General features: G+C 43.7%; 1 protein-coding gene across 26 annotated transcripts in view; it reads left to right on the top strand.

Moving 5' to 3' along the window:
- PUM1 (pumilio RNA binding family member 1) overlaps positions 1-19,580 on the top strand; it is a 69,924-nt gene that overhangs the window by 7,269 nt on the left and 43,075 nt on the right. For all 26 annotated transcript variants that reach the window (XM_015297541.4, XM_015297542.4, XM_040651700.2 and 23 more), the window contains one exon: positions 10,000-10,068. In XM_015297541.4, the coding sequence (XP_015153027.1) occupies positions 10,009-10,068 (60 nt within the window). In that variant the 5' untranslated portion in view covers positions 10,000-10,008. The remainder of the gene's footprint in view (positions 1-9,999; positions 10,069-19,580) is intronic.

Below are 19,580 nucleotides of genomic sequence, written 5' to 3'. Positions count from 1 at the left end.
TGGAGCAGAGTTTGTCTGGTGGTGGTCTCTGGTGAATTGCAGTAAATGGATATACTGTTTGAATTGCAGTTAGAATAATGTGGGAGTTGCTTAGTAGAAGCAAATGATTTGAGGGATTTACTTTCTTGGAGAGCATGCTTAATTAATAACTTGAGACAATAGAACTGCAGGGATGGTTGTCTTGAATTTGTGGAATTTTTCACATATAGTTGGTGAAGAATAGCGAGAGCAAGCAGTGGGGCTGGAATTGGGTTTTATGCTCAGTTTTGCCCTTTGGCAATGTTACTGTGACTTTTTAACTGAGAAGTGGCATTCAAGTAGAGACAGAAGGTGATTCTGTGGGCAGCTGCCCTTCCTGAGCACTGCTGCCCCAGCTGGTGTGTGGTGCTGGGGCAGTATCTGGACTTGACATTGTTCAACACCGGAGTCTTCTGGCTGGCACCATTACCTCGAGTTGCTTTGAGATGATGACAGGGTTCTCTGAAATGATCCTGAAAACTGAGGAAGCTGTAGCAATTCATCTCAAGTTAAATCCCATTTAAGTGACTGTTAACCCTTTAGGAGAGAGATGTCTATCTGCCTATGGAAATGACCATTGTGGTCTAGATAATCTGGCTAATTGAAGGCGTGGGGAAAGTTGTAAATAACATACAGCATGTAATATAATGTGTGGCTGAAACATTTTCTCATGTATGTTTCATTAAAGCTTTTAAAACTTCAAGGGTGCTTCCAGGTATGGCAGTGAACTAGTTTAGGCCTTCTCTTACATTAACACTGAAGTGACTGTGCTGCTTTGATACCCAGGTAATTTAGGACATAATACCTTGCTGAACTGTAGTGGCTGGTTTATGTGATTTGTTTCACAGGAATTTCTCTGTAATAAAGGAGAGATGCCTTGGAGGAGAGGACTTAGGACATTTAACTTAGTTTTCTGCTTTACACACTTCCTTTTGAAAACTCCTGGTAGGATAGAAGGGGAGTGAATAGATGGCCAAGTTGGGTGTTTAAAATCAGCTGTTTGGAAATCCTGTGTATGAGTGAGAGAGGGAAGCAAATCGAAATCTTAGGGAAGTCACATGAGATTCAGAGGGAACAAATTCCTTCTGGTCTTGCTGTCCCTAGCAGTCATTTGCAACCTGCGTGGCTGTAGCTGAACATCTTAGTGCTCGTGCTTTGGGATTTCTCAGTGGTATGTCAGCTTCGTAGTCTGCAAAATCCTTCTGCACTATTGAATTTGCAAACTTCAATGCTTCAGTAAGACTTCAGGTATTTCAGTTAAGGTATTGTGCCCAAGTGTGCTTTGAATAGAGCTTTATCAGTGTACAGCTTTGAAACCATGACAGACTTCTACTTACTGTCTTCTCCCCTCTGGTTTCCACTTACCAGCACTCTTGTGGCTTGAGTTGGTGTGGCCTGCCTGGGCTTTTGCACAAGAGGTTGTGATGCACTTGGCATTTCTGTAAATGAGAGCTTTTTACTGAGAGACTTTACAGAAGGAAAAAGTCATATAATCCTCCCACAGCTGTGTCTTAGTTGTAAACTTAGGTGATTCAGATTGACTGTTGATTGGAAATCTTAACAAAGGTGTTCCAGGGCATTGAGTGCAGTGATGGTTCTAAGAGTTTTAAAGCTGTCTTCTCTGAATGATGATCTTACGGGTCTGTAAAGAACAAACTCTGCTTTGTTTGCAGATATCATGTGATGCTGCATTCCCTCTTGTCAAGTGATCTGCTCTAAGATATTGCATTACTCCTCTTCCTTTGTTGGGGGGTAATTCTTGTTCTAGAGCAGTTGTTTTTATTGGGAGGACCTGGCTGTGCTGCATATGTTGTGCTGCCCCGATGTTATACCGGGATAAAACTTGGCTGATTTTAAACCCCAAAACTAGTCCTTCACCCTGCTGCAAGCAGTGTGCAGCAAGGAGCCGTTTGCATCTGTTCCTAATGGCAGTGCTGAGCTTGCCACTGAACTGAGGCATTGCTGGGTCCCTTGTTTACACCTTTTCCCCTCTGATCTTAAGCCTGCAAAGGTCATGGTAGAGGTGAGAGTGAAAGGAAAAGATCACACAGGTCAGTTCTTTGTGGAGCCTGGGGTGCTTGCACATTGCCACTGGTCTGAGCGTGCATTGGGAGGCAAGGGATGATTTCCCCAAGTGTTACCAGCTCCTGAAGGGTGAAATTAAGGCTGCTTCTGTAATTCAGCACTTTGAAAACTTGTGCCCCAACAGCACGTACCCAAGGCATCACAGGTTAACCTAAATTCCGTATTAATGAAGCACTTCCCTCGGTGAATAAAATCTGAGGAAAAACATAATTAGCGAACTAAGCTGCGCCATGCTGAAAGGCTGCCTTTCTTGCATGTATTTCTGTACCCTGAATCATTAATCATCTTGGCTACGTGCCATGTAAAGCATTAGCCAATCTGTAATTTCAATAGGTTTTTGCTTCAAATGCTAATGGTAGTAGCAATTCTAATGATGAATCCTTTACTACAAAAATAGTAGTTAAACCACCTAATCCCACCTAATACTTGTGACTTCACATTCTTTCTTTACTGCCTATTGTTACGGGAGAGGACTAAAAATAGTGCTGTAATCAGTTGATGGAACAACATATTTTAACCCTGGATCTGGTTGTTAGTGGAAAGCCTGTTGAAAGTGTGTGGTGCTTTTCTTATTGTCAGCTGGTAAATACTTCCCCCCCAGATACTATATATAGTGTGCATGCATGCAGAGCAGATTTATTCTTTTAAATAACATGCTATGTGAGCTGTTCAAACCAGAGAACACACACAGACTCCCACAGCTGAGTGAGGCGTTTATTTCCATCTGAAATTTGTAAACCCTTAGTGGTAGTTACTTTAAAGGCTTCAGCAACTTGTAACTATATAAAGCAGTGCTACAAGGTATTCAGGCTTTTGAAGTTACCTTTCTTTTTCCCTTTCCTTTCTCCATTCTGAGAGTGATGCGGGCAGCAGCCGGAATGTTTTTGTTTCTTGTCCTTACTGCCTTAATCTTGAAGTTCTTGCAGTAATGTTTGCTTTTTTGAGGAATGTTTTCCCAGAAAATAAAGGTACGTTTTTCCCCTGTTATAAATTGAGCAAGACTGAAAATCTGAGGGCTTAATGAATGGAAACTTTGCAAGACATTTGCCTCTTCACACATGCACGTTAATTAAATGAATATCCAAGAAGTAGTCATGCTCTTGAGGTGCTTTACATGAGCACCTGCAGTGTGCTTGTGTGGACAGTGAGAGCTTGGACTCCCATTTCTTCTCACAGAAACAAGCAGGTGCTATTGGTCTTAGGAGCTGAGAAATCATAACATTTTAATCTCTCCTGATAATGTAACAGTAATGTGATTTCCTGCATTACTCTGCAGGAGCAGAAAAAAACAAGTAGTGGTAGGACAGGGAGGAGGTTGGTCTGTTAGCGTTGTGTGGAGCTTACCTCCAGACTTGTTCAGCAAAGGCTGAAGAGTGAGCATTTCCCATAGATGGAAGATGAGCTCTGAGATCTTCACTCAGTGTCTGATGGTAGTGTCTGTGGGATACCCCGTGCTAGGTTTGCTTGGCTGGCAGTGGACCCTGTAATTTACTGTAGATCAAAGACATCTTGAAAGCAGCCATTTGCGTGTCCCAACATAACTCGGTCCTGCCATTGGAGTGCCCGTCCTGCCTCCAGTTTAGCAGATGGTGTACAGGGTTTTGTGCCTCCTGGGCAGAGGTAGAGCTGGGGAGGTGGAGCAGTGAGAGAGGAAATGCTGTAATGCATGGGGATGGTGAAGAGGGACGAGGGAGGTCCTGGTTTAAGAAAGTATTGGAGAAGGAGGGGGAAACCTTTTGAGATGAGGCCACAGCTTTAGGAAGAGGGGAGGTGGAGAAACTGGAGTTGAGACTTGCAGCAGCAGCCGCCTCATTTGCTCTAGTTACCCAATTTAACGTAATTGGCTTAATAGGAATATATAGTTTAAACCTTCTTCAAATCACTGTTACTGCTAACAAATGCAGGTATTTGACCTTCTTAAGATCATGGTATGTAAAAATAAAAAATAAATGCCCTTAAGCTTTCAGAGTTTCGGTCTGGGTATTTTTCAGAGAGAAATCTTTTATTCTCCGAAGGACATTCTTTGGTTTTTCTTTCCACTCTGTGTTTATTTGTTTAATTCTACCTTCTCTCCCTCTTATTGGCAAGTGATACTTGCAAGAGGATGAAGAGGAAATGCTGCGACCCTTCATTGTGATTAAGGGTGAAATGGAGCTTCTGGTAGTTCTGCAGCATATCTGTCTAGATGAATATAAATTGAATATAAACGAGGATTCCTTAATATATAAAACCAGTGTACAATCCCCTGAGTTACCAGCACATCATGAGATATGGAACAGTATTACCTTTTGAATTTGTGCGTAAAGGTCATATTAGGAATCTGTAGCACCTGTATTTGCTGAATATAAGGTGCAGTATTAAGACTGATTATTGACACTGATATTTACTGAAAATTACCATTGGGCTGCTTTGCCTTTGCCTGTAGCTCTCACTTGTGGGGCAAAATAAATTTATGGAATGCAAACAGTGGTACTGAAAATCCAAAAGGTAAATATGCTGTTGCTCTCCTGTTAATTTGGTAGGCCCTTCAAATCCCTGGTTAGTAATCGTAAGGACAGTTTGTGGCGGCAGTTCCTGTTAATTTAACTAACTGCAGAATTCCTTTTGACAAGTGCCATTTAGCCCTGTGGGCCTGGTTGTTTGCTGGGTTAAATTTAACAGGAGTTCTGAGTGCCAGCAGTACAGTGTGCCCCATCGGTTGCTTGGGTTTCAGGTGTGTTTATGGATGCCTTTCTGTGAGCCCATGATGTGCAGCTGATGCTTCCCCAGCTTTCCCTGTGTTTCTAGGGTTGTAGTTTTTTAGCACTGCTTTTTTTTTTTATAACAAGCTGTATCTTTAACAGCTTGTTTCTGAGGGGCTCAAAGTGCTTTGCTTGGGTTTGCAGCATGGCACAAATTGCCTCTAGTTCTTGGAATGCTGCTGCCTCAATCTCTGCTACATTGATGCAGCTGAGAAGCGCCAGGTGTGGCAGGACAAGTGTCTGTAGTTTTCAGGCTGGGGAAATGTTAGCTTCTGAGTTGCTGTCATTACAGGGCCTCATCGCTGCAAAACTTAATCTAATTTAGAGAAAAAGAAGTGGTTGTCCTGCATGCATTGACTACCTGGCATGGATCAGCTGCCTGCTGTTTGAGGGGTTGGAAATCTGCGGCAGTGTGTCTGATGCACAGTTGCCAACAAACTCTACTGCTGCGTGGGAGGCTGTTTGGGAAGTGACCATTGACCTAGAGATTGGTTTGTGGTGTTGAAATCTGCAGTAGGTAGGAGTAGAAAGTGTTCTGTTTTGTCTTGTCCTTTCTAAAACAGGCAGTGGGGATCAGAGCTATTGAAACTCAAAAGGGCCTGAGTTCCTCTTAGCTTCAGAGTAGCCCTGGTGGTGGTGGTTTTTTTTCTGTTGTTGTTGCAGTTTTTAATTCATGAAACTGCAAATGAGAATTGGAGGTCTAATCTAGAGTGAGTACTGAGTAATACAGCTGTCTCTTTATTGCATGTTTTTCAGAGCAAAGGTGAAAATTGGTTAAGGGGCTTCAGAGAGAGTGGAACAGAGCAGCCCTGGGCTTTTCTGCAGCCCATGGGCACAACTTGCAGGCAGACACAGCACCAAAACGTGTGCCAGCAGGGTGGCTCTGAGCTGCAGCATGCTCCAGTGACACACATTCTTATATTAGTGTGCATGGAAATGACTTGCCTTGAATGAGATACTCATTAATTTTGGTGAGATTTATGTGATCCCTGAGCGATTACGCAGCATGGCGTGAAGGTGAGGCACACTCCTGTGCAATGGGATTGCTTTGGAACTCATTCAGAAACAGTGTTTCTGAAAGACAGCTCGAAGGCCTTCATGTTGTTAATCAGGCTTCAAAAGCAGGCGTGCTGGTTTTCTGTGTTACCAGAGAGTGAGCCCTCTTCACAAGAGGGTCGAGAGGTCCGTTCTGTGCAAGTGGTGAAGTGCTGCGTTGTGCTCTGCAGGGTGGAGTGCCTGGAAGAGGCTGAGGGCTGCAGCTGAGGGCTTTTCAAGAAGCCTGTTTTGTTGGCTGGCTTCTGAGGCAGTTGTGATTACAGACAGCTGACTTCTCTTGCTGTGATTCCTGGTGTTTCTCGATCGCCTCTTATTCCAAGGAATTGGGTTATCGTGCCATGTAATATTGGGGACTGCTTCCTTGTGCAGCCACTTGGCTCTGTCTTCTGGATTTCTTTCAAAACCAGAGTTGAGCGGTGAACTACATTTTATGATAATCAAATCTTGTGTATACATTAATGCTGATCCGTGTGTAAGTTCTTTCTCAGTGAACCTCCTTGTTTCCAGTGTCTGCACCACTGTGGTGCTGCCCTACATGTCTGTGCTTGTTATAGGTCAATGAGAGCTGACAGGAATAGATCCCAGTGAGGCATGAGGCCATTTATATCAGACTTACTGTTTCAGGGTATAGCCTGTCTTTTGGAACACAAAGGTGTAAGCAGTCACGGCTTTGGTTGGAAGTTCTGCTGTTTGAGAAGCTATCGTAGAATGGCCTGCATTGAAAAGGACCACAGTGATCATTGAGTTTCAACCCCCCTGCTATGTGCAGGGTCACCAACCACCAGACCAGGCTGTCCAGAGCCACATCCAGCCTGGCCTTGAATGCCTCCAGGGATGGGGCATCCATAGCCTCCTTGGGCAACCTGTTCCAGTGTTCCAGCCATCTATTCTTGCTTGAATGGAAATAAAGGAACCCTGTGATGTCATGTTCACCTCATGTAAGAAAATGAAGAGATGATGCTACTTGATGTTATAAAGTGGAAAAAATGAGAAGAGGATATTTGGGTATGGCCTTAAGAAATGGAATAATAGGCAAGTCTGTACTACAGACAAATCAGTAAGATGCTCAGTGAAGGTGAAGGAATGATGTGGCTGAGAAGGGGATCTCATGTTGGCAGTTATATGCAGATTGGGCACCCAGTATGTGGGAGTTGGGCGTAAGGACCTGATTTAGAAAAGATTTTAATCCATAATCATTGGGATTGCTGTATTATTGTGAATTTTGGTGAGAGGTCATGAACTTGCATTAGGGCTTTGAGCATGCTGGAGATGTTGGTGTTGTTAATAGGTACAGCAGCTCTGACTTCTCTACTGAGAACTCAGGCCTGGGTGGCAGTGTGGCTGCACACGTGGGTGGAAGTTGCATATGTGTGCTGCTGGAATTGCTTTCACTGCATGATAACGTTTTTCTACTCAAGGAAAATACTTGAACAGGAAACTTCTAAAAATGTTCTCGCATCTGATGTGATCTAAAAAAATATACAGATTCTAGCATTTTTCTTTAACAAATTATGTTTATGGTAGAGTACAATGGACCTTGTAATGTTCCGGAGTGTCATAAAGAAGGAGAATAGAGGCACTGAGAGAAGAAATGAAGTTATTGTTCAGCAGTTAGCAGCATGTCGTGCCTGGAGTTCTCACCGGGGATGATTGTGCTGCTGGGGCTGGGACATGATTAGAGCAACACAGACACATCTCTTAAGGTTCTTCTGACTTTTGCTAGAAATGTAATGATGGTATCTTTGTTGCAGCTTTGTTTTTAGGTTCCCATAGCATGTCATCCACCTGTGGGAGTTTGTTTTGGTGAAGCTGGGGTGGGGAGTATCATGAAGCAGCCTGTGTTTCTGCATTAGCACTTTCCACTGTGCTGCAAGTCCTGGAGCAGTGCCACTGTGGCTGCATCTGTGGTTTGCTGGGACGTTCCTTTCTCAGTGAGAGTGACGAAACATCACCTACTGAATCTTTGTTTAGCCTCTCTACTCCTCACATACCTCACTGAAATAATAGACTGCTGCTGTTCAGTGTTTGTGGCATGGCATGTCTGGGGGTTGTCACATTTCCCATGAGTTCAGCTGGAACTGCTCTGCTGAATTTGTTCTTACATGAGGCAGCTGAGATGCGTTAGCTGGAGGATCAGTGGTGGAGTTGGCAGTAAAGCAAAGCCTTGGTTGTTAACTGGTGCTGTGGTTTCTGGAAGGTGGAGTCCTGTTTTTTCTGCACGGATTTGCACGTATGTGAGGGTCACAGCAAGAGGTGGCAAAACTGAAAATACTTTTGAACTAGGAGATGATAATGAGATAACTTACTTACAAACTCAGATTCTGTGTGACTGGGCATTGAAGATTTGCCAGTTACAGAAATATACACTTCAACAACATGCTGTTAATCTTTTACGAAGCAGTATTGTCACAGAATAGTAGCAGAGCTCACACTGGAGAGGACTATTGCTTTCCTTGTATCTGATATTCTTGGATGAGGTCTACTGAATCTTGTCTTAAAATAGAAACAAAGCATACTCATAGCAAAGTCTTGACTCCATTGGGCTGGAAATAGTGGCAGCAGTACCAGAAGCCAGAGTCAGGCTTCAGATCAGTGAGCGTGGTGTGACTGCTTGCAGCACTATGTGAATGTCTAAGCCAGGTTTTTTTTCTTTTGCCTTTATGCTATGTCACCTGCCAGATGCTATAACTGACTTCATTCCTTTGACCTAGAGGTGCATACAAGTCCTAAGTGGTGAGATGGCTGAACTCTGTGTGCCTTCAACCATCCTGAAAAGCTCTTTTAAAGGGCTGCAGTGACAGTCTGTGGATTACTTGTAAATAAATGTTGTATAAACTATTACCACTGTTCCAACAGAAACCTGTATCACATCTGTGGCATTGCAGGGTTAGGTAAATACACAGTAGGAGGTGTGTAGCGTTGCTTGTGTGCCATCCAAAGTGCTTGTGGCTGTTGTAATGAGAGCTGCACTGATTCAGGTGCTGCCCTGGGAAGGGCAGCAAGTAAACCTGAATCCTGGCATGTGGCTGAACTTCTGTGCTTCATCCTCAAGTCCATAGTGTTGTTTTTATCTCCTGCTTCTGCACGTATACTCAATGGCTACATCTGCAGGAGTTTGCCTGGATGAGATTTGGGGATGCAAATCAGAAAACAAACAAACACGTTTTCTTGTATTTTCAATTACTGATTGATTTAGCCTACAGTTCAAAACGGCTGCTTTCTGCTCTTCTAAATGAAGCCATTTTCATCTAATCATGATCCTGAGCAGCAGCAGAAAAATTACATAACTGCTGTAGTGTGGCTGTAGGCCTTGCAGTGAGCAGGAGGCTGGCGTGCCCAGTGACACCTTCCTTGTGCACAGTGCCTGCGGAGGTGGGGAAGGAACCCCTTGATCTCACCCATGCCTTGCCCACCTTGCCTCAGCCAGCAAGTCCTGGCTACCCAGCATATGGCTGTGGGGCTGTCATATACTCTGCTGACCCCCTGGGAAAGAGGAGACCCCATGAGGAGCTATTCTGGGCCTTCTGCAGCCCTGGGATACAGCTTGAAGCACTGATAAGGATATAATGCCTGACAGGTGATCTCAAGACTTTGCTTGCTCTGCTTTCTTCATCCCCTGCCTCCTGTTTTACATGCTTCTATTTCATTTAATTTACTTTTTATTTCTAGCACTGTTTTTTGTGGTGTTGTAGGTTGAACGCAAGTCTAATGCTTTTATAAGCCTTTATTTGGTCTTGCTTGAAAGGAAATGTTCCAGATTTGCTTCCTTATGCATTAACTGCTTTTCCTGAAATGATGCAACTCAATGTGAAAGATGAATCTTTAAAATAAGCTTGGCAAAGGTAGTTATGTTAGACTCTGTGTCTTAAAATAGTTGTTCATTTTGCCATTTTTTGTGCATGTATAAATCTAATGCTAAGAGTTCTGTCTTATGGGAATCTTAAAGGTAAGTCATCTGTTGGTGCTCAGTAGACTTCTTGTGTGCTGCAGTATAGACAGTAGCTCACAGTTTGTGTCAGAAAAAATGCTGTAAACTGTAATTATTTAAAAAAAAAAAAAAACATTTCCTCATGTATTTTTCTCACCTATCTGTAAATAGGTGCGTTCTATGGATGAGCTGAACCATGATTTTCAAGCGCTTGCTCTGGAAGGACGGGCTATGGGAGAGGTAAGTAAAAGGCCTACAGAAGAAAATCTGTATTTTGGGGGAAGGAGATAAATGTATAGGAGGCTTTTGAGGCTGCTGGTATGATTCTGAACTTGAAAGTTCTCCATTATGGCTGTGAAGTTTGTGTGTGTGTGCTTTAACAAAATAAAAACCTGTCAGGCTGGATGTGTCTTAGTAGGAGGAACAGCTAAGCCCTCCACCTGTTGTATCATCAAACAGCAAAATGGTGGTTGTAAAAGAACAGTTAGAAATCTGTCTTGTGACAAGTGTTACAATCCTTGTAGCATGTTTATTTTGGGATCCCATTATCTCAGACCCTGCAATATTGTGGGGTTTGGCTGTCATTGTCTGCTGCCCAGTTTGTGCTCCTGGCCACCTACTAGCTCTTGTCATAAAGCATAGGATTGTGTTTAATGTTTAAATAGCTTGGCAACATAATCCAGGGTTTCAGAAGTGGTCAGTGCTTTGGACAGGTCGAAGGATTGAGAAGGAGCTGTCACGCAGTGGATCCTCTTTTTCCAGCTTCGTAGCACAACAGCACGACTTTCCTTAATCTTGTCATGCATTAAGCAGGCAGCAGATCTGGGGAAGATCTATCGTCTTCTTTGAATAAGAACTTACCTAGTTATGCTAACTTGGAAGAAGAGCAAGTTACTTCTAGTTGGCTGTTACATGTTCCTAAAAGTTGGGATGTAAATACTACTTGTCCTTGCCTATTTCCCTTTTCCTTTTGTAGCCAAGCCTTCTGCCTTATGGAAGAACAGAGACGAGAAAATCTTGTCTTGCAGGACGATATTAATGTGTGGAGGGTCTGTCTCTAGTGTAATGCAGGTATTTTGTTTTGGAGAGGCTTCTTTTCTGCGTTCCAGTCTGTGAGATTCATGTTGGTTTATTTTCCCCCCCCTCTCCAGTGATTCCTATTTCTGTAACCTACTTTAAGAACTAGATTAAAAAACAACCTCTAGAATCCAGAAATGGTTGGTGTGGAGAAAACAGAAGGCCAGGATTATTGTGTAGCGCGCCTTCTGTCAGGTGAAAGACCTTTGGATTCCTGGTGTCTACAGCCAAGCTTCTCTGCTCCTCTTTCCTTCTTCTCTGGATGATAATAATGCTGAACTGCAATTCAGCCTGACAGTATGTGAAAGGAAAACCTCTGTGTTTCTGGATCTACATTGAAACTATCAACTAAGAGTAGATGAAAATAATGGCATGTTTATTCCTTTCTAAGTTTATAAATCCATCTAAAGCTGCTGAAAAACAACTGATGTACCTCCATGTGTAACATGTCAGAGGATGATGGGTGTGAATGTTCTGGAAATATTACTTTTTACACCTCACTTGGACAGGACGTTCATTTTCAGATACAGAGTGCACAGGTTCTCTGCATGCCTGGTCAGGGTAAGCGGAGCACTTGTTCTGTGCTTAGTGTGGCATTAAGTCATGTCAATTTGAATGCCTGCAGAGGTTCTTAACTGTGCTGATTTTTACCAACTCTTGATTTATTTAGTGATTTGTTGAGAGAAGTGAAGTTGGTGTTTCTTTATATCTTTTGGATGTGAGGTATTTCTTTGCTGAGCCTTCTAAATGATGACTCATTTTTTTTTTTCTTCCCCCCCTCTCTCCTTTCTTGTGACAATAACACTGGAATTTTGAGATAGCAGCCTTCTGTCATTGGGCTTTTCCATACACTGAAGCAAGCGTGTTTCTTCCAGGAGAGATGGCATTTCACCTTCTCTTTGTCTAACCTAAGTCACTATTTCTTATTTCCTGTAGGTTTTTCTCTGTCAGCCACTGCGGTTTCCTTTCTTTATCCATTGAATTTTCTCTCTGTTTCCTGAGGAATTTCAACATACATCCACCTGGTCAATTTCAGGAGCTATGTAAACTGAGATCCATGCTTCTGATTCTTAACTGCAGAAAGAGTTGATAATATCAGATCCAAAGTATGATATTGAAAACCCTGGAGAAAAAAATATGAGATATGTTTGTTTATACATTTGGGAAAACAGAGCATTTAGTCTGTCTCTTACCTTCCTGTTTCCTTGCTTGTTGGTAAGCAATATCATCACAATTTTAGTGATTTGAGGAGCTTGTGTCTCCTAAGACATCAGAGCTTTTTAAAAGGGTGCAGTCAAATAATTATCTGGATTTTAACAGCAGGCTAGATAACTTTTGATTTTTTTGATGAACAGATAGGGTAATTTGGGGAAATTAAGACTGGTTTAAAAACCCACAGCTTTCATCTGTATTGTGGCTTGTCTCTGTCTTCAGAATTTTCTCCATTTAACTGTATTAAACTCCTGTACAACATCTACAGAAGAGAATATAGTAAGGAGGGTTGAAGTTGGTGAAGCAAGAAGCAGAATGAACCTCTGTTCAAAAATTGCCCCTATGGAGCTGGTTGGTTTCGCTGCTTCAGCACAGACCAGAACGTGTGTCCATGTCTCTCATGCTGTCTTCCGAGGTCTTTGATCACCCAGCAGTGATGCTTATCTGAAGCTTAACACGAGCTGTGCGAGGCTTTTCTTCTCAAGACAGGGGAGCTGGGTGTCTGCTTTTCTTCACTTAAATCCCTCTTATCTGGAGCTTAGCAATATTGCATATTCGAACAGCATCTTTTTTTGTGTAGTGGGCAGTGCAGAGAGACCAAGAGATGGTATCTGTCTCTTTCATCAACACATGTATTTTGAATGGAACGTGCCTCATTTGATAGTAGATGATGCTGTGAGGTAAGATTGAAGCTGGAGCGAGAGAGCCACTGGGTGAGCAGCTGGAACTGCTCCTACAAAGCACTGCTCATGGGAACAAAGCCATTGGGTAGCTGTAAGTCTTATCTTCGGAAATGCAGGAGTCGGACCAAAAACTCAGAAGAAAGTGTCTAAGTAACAGCTAATTTTCCCCTGCTCGTAAAAAGAGAGGCTGGTAAGAAATACTTCTCATGTTTATCACAGGCATTTGATTATTGTGCTCTGGGCTACAGTCCACCAAGGTTTTGGTGCTGCACTCTAGGCTGGCTCTGACTTCAGCCAAGTTCCCGCAAGCCCCCTGGCTCATTGCAGCAGATCTACACAGCTAAGGCTGAAGTGACACATGGATCTCCATGTGCCTGATCATGTTATTACTGATACAGATGGTTAGGTCCTAGGTAACACCCTACCTCTAGTGACCAAAGCTTTTTCTTACATAGAGTGGTTGTCACATTGGGCTTCAGCATTCTATCTGGTCTAAAACCAAGAAGAAACAACACCATGTGACATTGTTTTCACTACGAATGATGTCCTTGCTTTCTTCTCATAAATTAGTGATTTATTGGTTGCTGGACTGTGGAATACTGAAAGATGTGAATAATTTTTCAGTACAGTTTTTTTTTTTAGTTATCTGATGGTAACAGCATTGGAAGTGTGGGAGGACTGTGAGTGCGCACAGCAGCTGGGGATGGTTGGAGCTGGGGTTGAGCAGCATCTCACCAGGAGCCACTGGATCTGCACTGGTAGCTGCAGAGAGGCAGCTCATGGCTGTGGTTCACTGCCATACATTTCACAGCTTGTCAGCATGGCAAGATGGAGGGGTTTTTGTTTTAATCTTGCACACTGTTCCCAGTCGTGTCATTCTGCCTCTTATTTACGCGCTGGCTCTCTTTCTGCCAGAGCCCTGCTAGCAGGGCATGAAGCTGCCCACAGTTCAGGGTGGGGTAACAAGAGCTGTCCTGGCAGCAGGGAACTTGTCAGAGGGATCCAGCTTCGGCTGCTGCTTGTGCACTCAGTCTCAACATGGTTTGCTTTTTGGAGGCAGCATTTTTGAGGATAGATAACATCTTAGCGTTTGTAAACTTGCAGTGCTGCCCAGATGGGACCTGTGAATACGTGCTCTGCCTGTCCATACCTGTTGCTGCAGAGAAACAGAGTTCTCCAACTGCTGTGGTGGGGTACAGATGGCTTCTTTTATCTTAATATTTGCATTGTCTGAAGGGGATCAGTTTACTTAATTTGTCTAATTCATAATCCCATCTCAGGGGGCCCATGCACACAGGCTCAGTACTTGTTGATGTAGCATTGCTTTTGTTGATGTGTATGTCATCCCTCCTCCCCTCTGCTAAATTGAATATTGGCCTAACTCTGTAAGTCCTCTGTAAGAGGGCTTAGAGGGATTATTTTCGTACTAGATAAGGTCAGTTTTAATAAATAAAACAGAGAGCAAATGACCTAGTCTCCTAACCTCTGCATTTTTTTTTAACTTTCACACTGAAGAACTGGATTATTTTTGCTTGAATAACTTTTCCATCATAACTAACAACTTTCCCGAAGGAAAAATTCATCATCTTGGTGGGCTGTTATGTACTTCAGTAGAAGATAACTGCTAAACCTCTCAATGGGGATGGAGCAGTACCTGACAGGGCGAGGACCCTCTTGACAGCTGTTGGTACTGTCTTTTGGTTACTTCTTGCCCATCCCAGCTGTAAACACACAAAATCCATATGGAAATTAAACTTCAATATTCTTTTTGTACTAATGTGAGAGCTTTCAATCTGAAATTTTATGTTCTGGGGGAAAAGATTAAACTGCAGGGAGCAGAATTGTCATTTTTGTTGTGCAGTGTGTGTCAGATAGCAAGTATCAGTGTTTTTCTAATCCTTATATGTGATTCACAGCAAAACTATAAGGTGTTCAGGTACAGTTCTTCAGGATCACCTTGTTAAGGGGTAAAATGAAGAAAGGGATAGAGGGTAAGTGAAACAATTGAGGATTAAATTAGTTGGAAGTCATCCTCTAGCCACAGGACAGAGTCCTGCTATTTTTTGTGGTAGTGAATCAGCTTGTTTTCAGGAAAATAGAAATGTTTACTAAACAAGCAACCAACATATAAATAAAAGCTTGCTCTGTGCATAATACTTCATAACAACTTGTTATTGTGCTTCAGTAATGCAGATGCATAGGAAGGTGGTTCTTTTTTCTTACTTAGAATCATAGAATCACTCGGTTGGAAAAGACCTTAAAGATTACTGAGTCCAACCTAGCCACACTACCCTAACTCGAACAACCCTCTGCTAAATCATGTCCCTGAGCACCACATCCAAACGGTTGTTAAACACATCCAGGGATGGTGACTCAACCACCTCCCTGGGCAGCCCATTCCAGTGCTTAACAACCCGTTCTGTAAAGAAGTGTTTCCTGATATCCAACCTAAACTTACCCTGCACTACTTGGGGCCATTTCCCCGTATCTCTCATCCTGTCACCTGTCAGCAGTGAGAAGAGATCAGCCCCGCTCTCGCTGTAAGCACCTTTCAGATACTGGGAGAGAGCATTAAGGTCTCCCCTCAGCCTCCTTTTCCCAGACCAAACAGCCCCAGTTCCTTCAGCCACTCCTCATAGGCCATATTCTCCAAGCCCTTCACAAGCCTTGTTGCCCTTCTTTGGACCTGCTCCAGCACCTTCATGTCCTTTCTGTACTGAGGTGCCCAAAACTGAGCGCAGGACTCGAGGTGAGGCCTCACCAAGGCCGAGTAGAGGGGCAGGATGACTTCCCTGGTGCTGCTCACCACACCATTCCTGATACAAGCCAGGAGGCCGTTGGCCTTCTTGGCCACCTGGGCACACTGCTGGCTCCTATTCAGCTGACTGTCCATCAGTACACCAAGGACCGTTTCCATCAGGCAGCTTTCCAGCTACTCCTCTCCAAGCCTGTGGGGTTGCCTGTGGTTGTTGTGACCAAAATGCAGGACCTGACAGTTGGCCCTATGGAAACTCATACAGTTTACCTTGGCTCATTGATCCAGTCTCTCCAGGTCCCTCTGTAGTGCCCTTCTTCCCCTCAGGCAGATCAACTCTCCCTACCAGCTTGGCGTCCTCAGCAAACTTAGTGAGGGTGCACTCAATCTCCTCATCAAGATCATCAATAAAGATGTTGAATAGAAGCGACCCCAGTACCGAGTCCTGGGGGACACCACTCATGACTGGCCGCCAACTGGATTTAGCTCCATTGATCTCAACTTTCTGGCCCAGCCATCCTGCCAGTGTTTCACCCAGCAGAGTGTACGCTCATCCAAACGCAGCCAGCTTCTCCATGAGAATGTTGTGGGGGACAGTGTCAAAGGCTTTACTGGAGTGCGGGCAGACCACATCGACAGAGTTACCCTCATCCACTAAGTGGGGCACCTTGTCATAGTACGAAATCAAGTTTGTCAGATAGGATCTACTATTCGTAAACCCATGCTCACTGGGCCTGATCCCCTGGCTGACCTTTAACTGGTCTGTGATGGCTCCTGAGATGATCCATTCTGTAACCTTCCCGAGTATGAGGTGATACTGATAGGTCTATAGCTACCAGGGTCATCTTTCTGGCCCTTATTGAAGATGGGCATCACATCTGCATGCCTCCAGTCTGCTGGGACATCCCTGGTTAGCCAGGACTGTTGAATGACATGATGGAGAGTGGCTTGGCAACCACATCCACCAACCCCCTCAGCACTCCAGGATGCAGTCCATCCGGCCCCATGGACTTGTGAGCATCCAACTTTTGGAGCAGGTCCAAAACCATCTCATCATGGATTGTGCAGCTATATATACTTAAATATATATACTTAGTTAAGTGTGTGTAGTTTGTAGAGCTGTGTGTGAAGTACATTAGTGAGCATAGTGGCTCACATGAATATCCCTTTCCACAGGTTCAGTGTATGGTTTTGATATAATTCAGATTTTAAAGTGCTTTGTGAGAAAGTGTTTTGAGTTTTTGTGAGACACAAAACATCCCATTGCTGTTGTTTCTGCTGTCTGGGAATGCAGGTCTCAAAGCATTAAAAGCAGGGGCAGAGCTGAGCTTGGCTACCCACAGCAGACTTGTTATCCTGAACCTTTAATTGGGTGTGCTTCAGGTTTTAGGATTGTGTTAAAATTAAATATTGCATTAAAATCGCATTACGTATTGCTGTGTGCTGACCAGGCAGTTCCGGGGCTCCCCAGGCACTTCTGTGCTGGTCTAGAGGTGCAGATTTCCTCTTACACATGATTTTTTTTTGTTAAAATTGCCTTTTTATCTTCAAGTAGTAATAAATTGTCTAAGTATAGAATTTACTGTTGCTTTCTTGAGTATACAAGGAAAATGTATTTACTTTTTGGAAACTCAGGAACATATGGCAGGAGTTGAGTTTTCCCATAAACCAGATGATGTTCTTTCCTTGTGTAAAAAATGCTCTAATTCTCCTCAGCTCTTCCTGTCTGCTTTCTGCAAGTCCGTGCTCCTTTCCATCTTTTCATCTGAACTTTGTTCACTGCGCACACTCTGTCCCTTTACATGCTGTGAGGTATTGTTGTAGGGCATAGATTTTGAAGGGCATCTAGACTTTTAGAATCATAGAATGGCCTAGGTTGAAAAGGCCCACAATGCTCATCGAGTTTCAACCCAGCTGCTGTGTGCAGGGTCACCAACCAGCAGCCCAGGCTGCCCAGAGCCACATCCAGCCTGGCCTTGAATGCCTGCAGGGATGGGGCATCCACAGCCTCCTTGGGCAACCTGTTCAGTGCGTCACCACCCTCCGGGTGAAAAACTTCCTCCTAATATCCTACCTAAACCTCCCCTGTCTCAGTTTAAAGCCATTCCTCCTTGTCCTATCACTTTCCACCTATATAAACAGTCTTTTCCTCTCCTGTTTATATGCTCTCTTCAAGTATAGAAAGGCCACAATGAAGTCTCCCCGGACCCTTCTCTTCTCCAAGCTAACAAGCCCAGTTCCCTCAACCTTTCTTTATAGGACGTGAGAAGTTTTGTTTAATGAAAGGCACTGAGTGCTACTGCTTTCTTCTAAACTTTCTGAAATGGTGGAGGGATTGGTGGGGTGCTGGCAGCAGGATTGGAGGAGCTGGGTTTTGTGATGGGGGAGCAGATGGGTCTGTTTGGGAATGAGCTGCTGATGGGCATCACTTGTCCTTGCAGATGTCTTGTGTTTGAACTACCCAGAAAGGGGAGCATGGTGCAAGCTGCACTGCTTTCATCGATCACTTGGGAGGCTCACAAGCAGCTAATGCTGTCACTACTAGCACATCCTAAAGTCACCAGTAGATATATAAAAAGCAAGTGACGTGATGATCTTGTGGTGTTTCTTCCCCTGGTTGCAAGGAAGGAGCAGCCAGGAAAAACAGTTACTGTTTAGTGGGTTGAGAGTTAAAATAACAAGCTGGGTCTTGTTCTTGGTAAAAAGAAGACATTAAATCCTGGAGGAAGCTTAGCACTTAGATTACAAAGCTTTCTTACTTCGGTGAGATTTGGGTGGAGATGACTCACTGCTGAAATAGAGATTGGAAGTAGAATGGGATACCTTGTAGGGAAAATGAGCAATTAAATGGTCTTGCTTGGGCAGACTGTGCAGCACAAGGCGTTTTGGGGTGTGGGTGGTGTGCCGTGGGTCGAGGAGCTGGGAACAGTGGAAGTTTGGTGTTTGAGGATCAGAACTTTCTGGAACCTTGTGCTAAAGGGAGACTTGTAGTAACTGTGTTCATGTACACATGAATGGATGTTTAGTGGGGAAGTACTGGTGGTAGGATGACTGGGCTGGATGACCTTGGGGGTCTTTTCCACACTTGGTGATTCTATGATCTGAGTGTGACCTGGATTTTAGTTGTGATTGGTGATGTAGGCTGTGTGGCTGAGGATGCATTGGTTTATTGTCTTTGGGAGCTTGTACAGACCCTACCCAGGTGTGTGGCAGTGTGCCCAAAGCCCTGCAGCTTGAGGCTGGGCTTGGAGCGGTAGTGCTTCTGTGCCGAGTTCTACTGCTGCACACCTCTGTCCTCCATCTTGTGTCTGCACAGGCTTCTCCCTAACACATCTCACTTCATTTCTTCCTGTGCTTGTTTGTCACGTGTTGATTTTAATCTCAGCTGATATCATTGAGAAAGCAGAATTACTTTTTGGCGACAGTAGCACTGAATATTCATTGAATAACTGGGTGGAATTGCACACTTAATTGTGGTGGGACTTTCTGAGAATTTGGAAGGAGTTCTGCTTTTCATGTGCTGCGTTGAACGGGTGTTGTTTGCATTATAATACCTATCTTAAGTGTGGTGTTTTCTAGTTATCTCAATCTGGGAACATCAGAATTAAGCTCCTGCATACACAGCTGCTTTGTGATGCTGGCTGGGTAGGCAGGTCTTCCTGGAGTGAAAAGTAAAGAGTGAGTTCTGCTTCTCTTGTCTGTCTTAAACCAGAGGGTTCTGGAAGTTGTGAGCTCTGAAGTTGTTTGCTGTTACTTTGCCTTCACCCTGCAGTCTGTTTGTTAGGCTGTAGCCTTAAATTTGTATACAAACTGGTGGAGTATAGAGCTATCAACACTAATATATATAAGACATTTGATTAATCTAATGACTCTTGTTTGTGCTATGGTAATTCTGTACAGATGTGAGTACTTCCAGTTCCTTGAGTTTTATTCCAGCTTCAGCAGGCAAGGCTCATTTGTTTTTTTAATTTGCTGTGAATGTGCTGTTGTTTGCTGTCTGAATTACATACATCTCATTCAGCCTG

This window comes from Gallus gallus, chromosome 23 (assembly GCF_016699485.2).
Source record: "Gallus gallus isolate bGalGal1 chromosome 23, bGalGal1.mat.broiler.GRCg7b, whole genome shotgun sequence".
Classification (NCBI taxonomy): Eukaryota; Metazoa; Chordata; class Aves; order Galliformes; family Phasianidae; genus Gallus; species Gallus gallus.
This window is presented reverse-complemented; position numbering and strand designations above follow the sequence as displayed.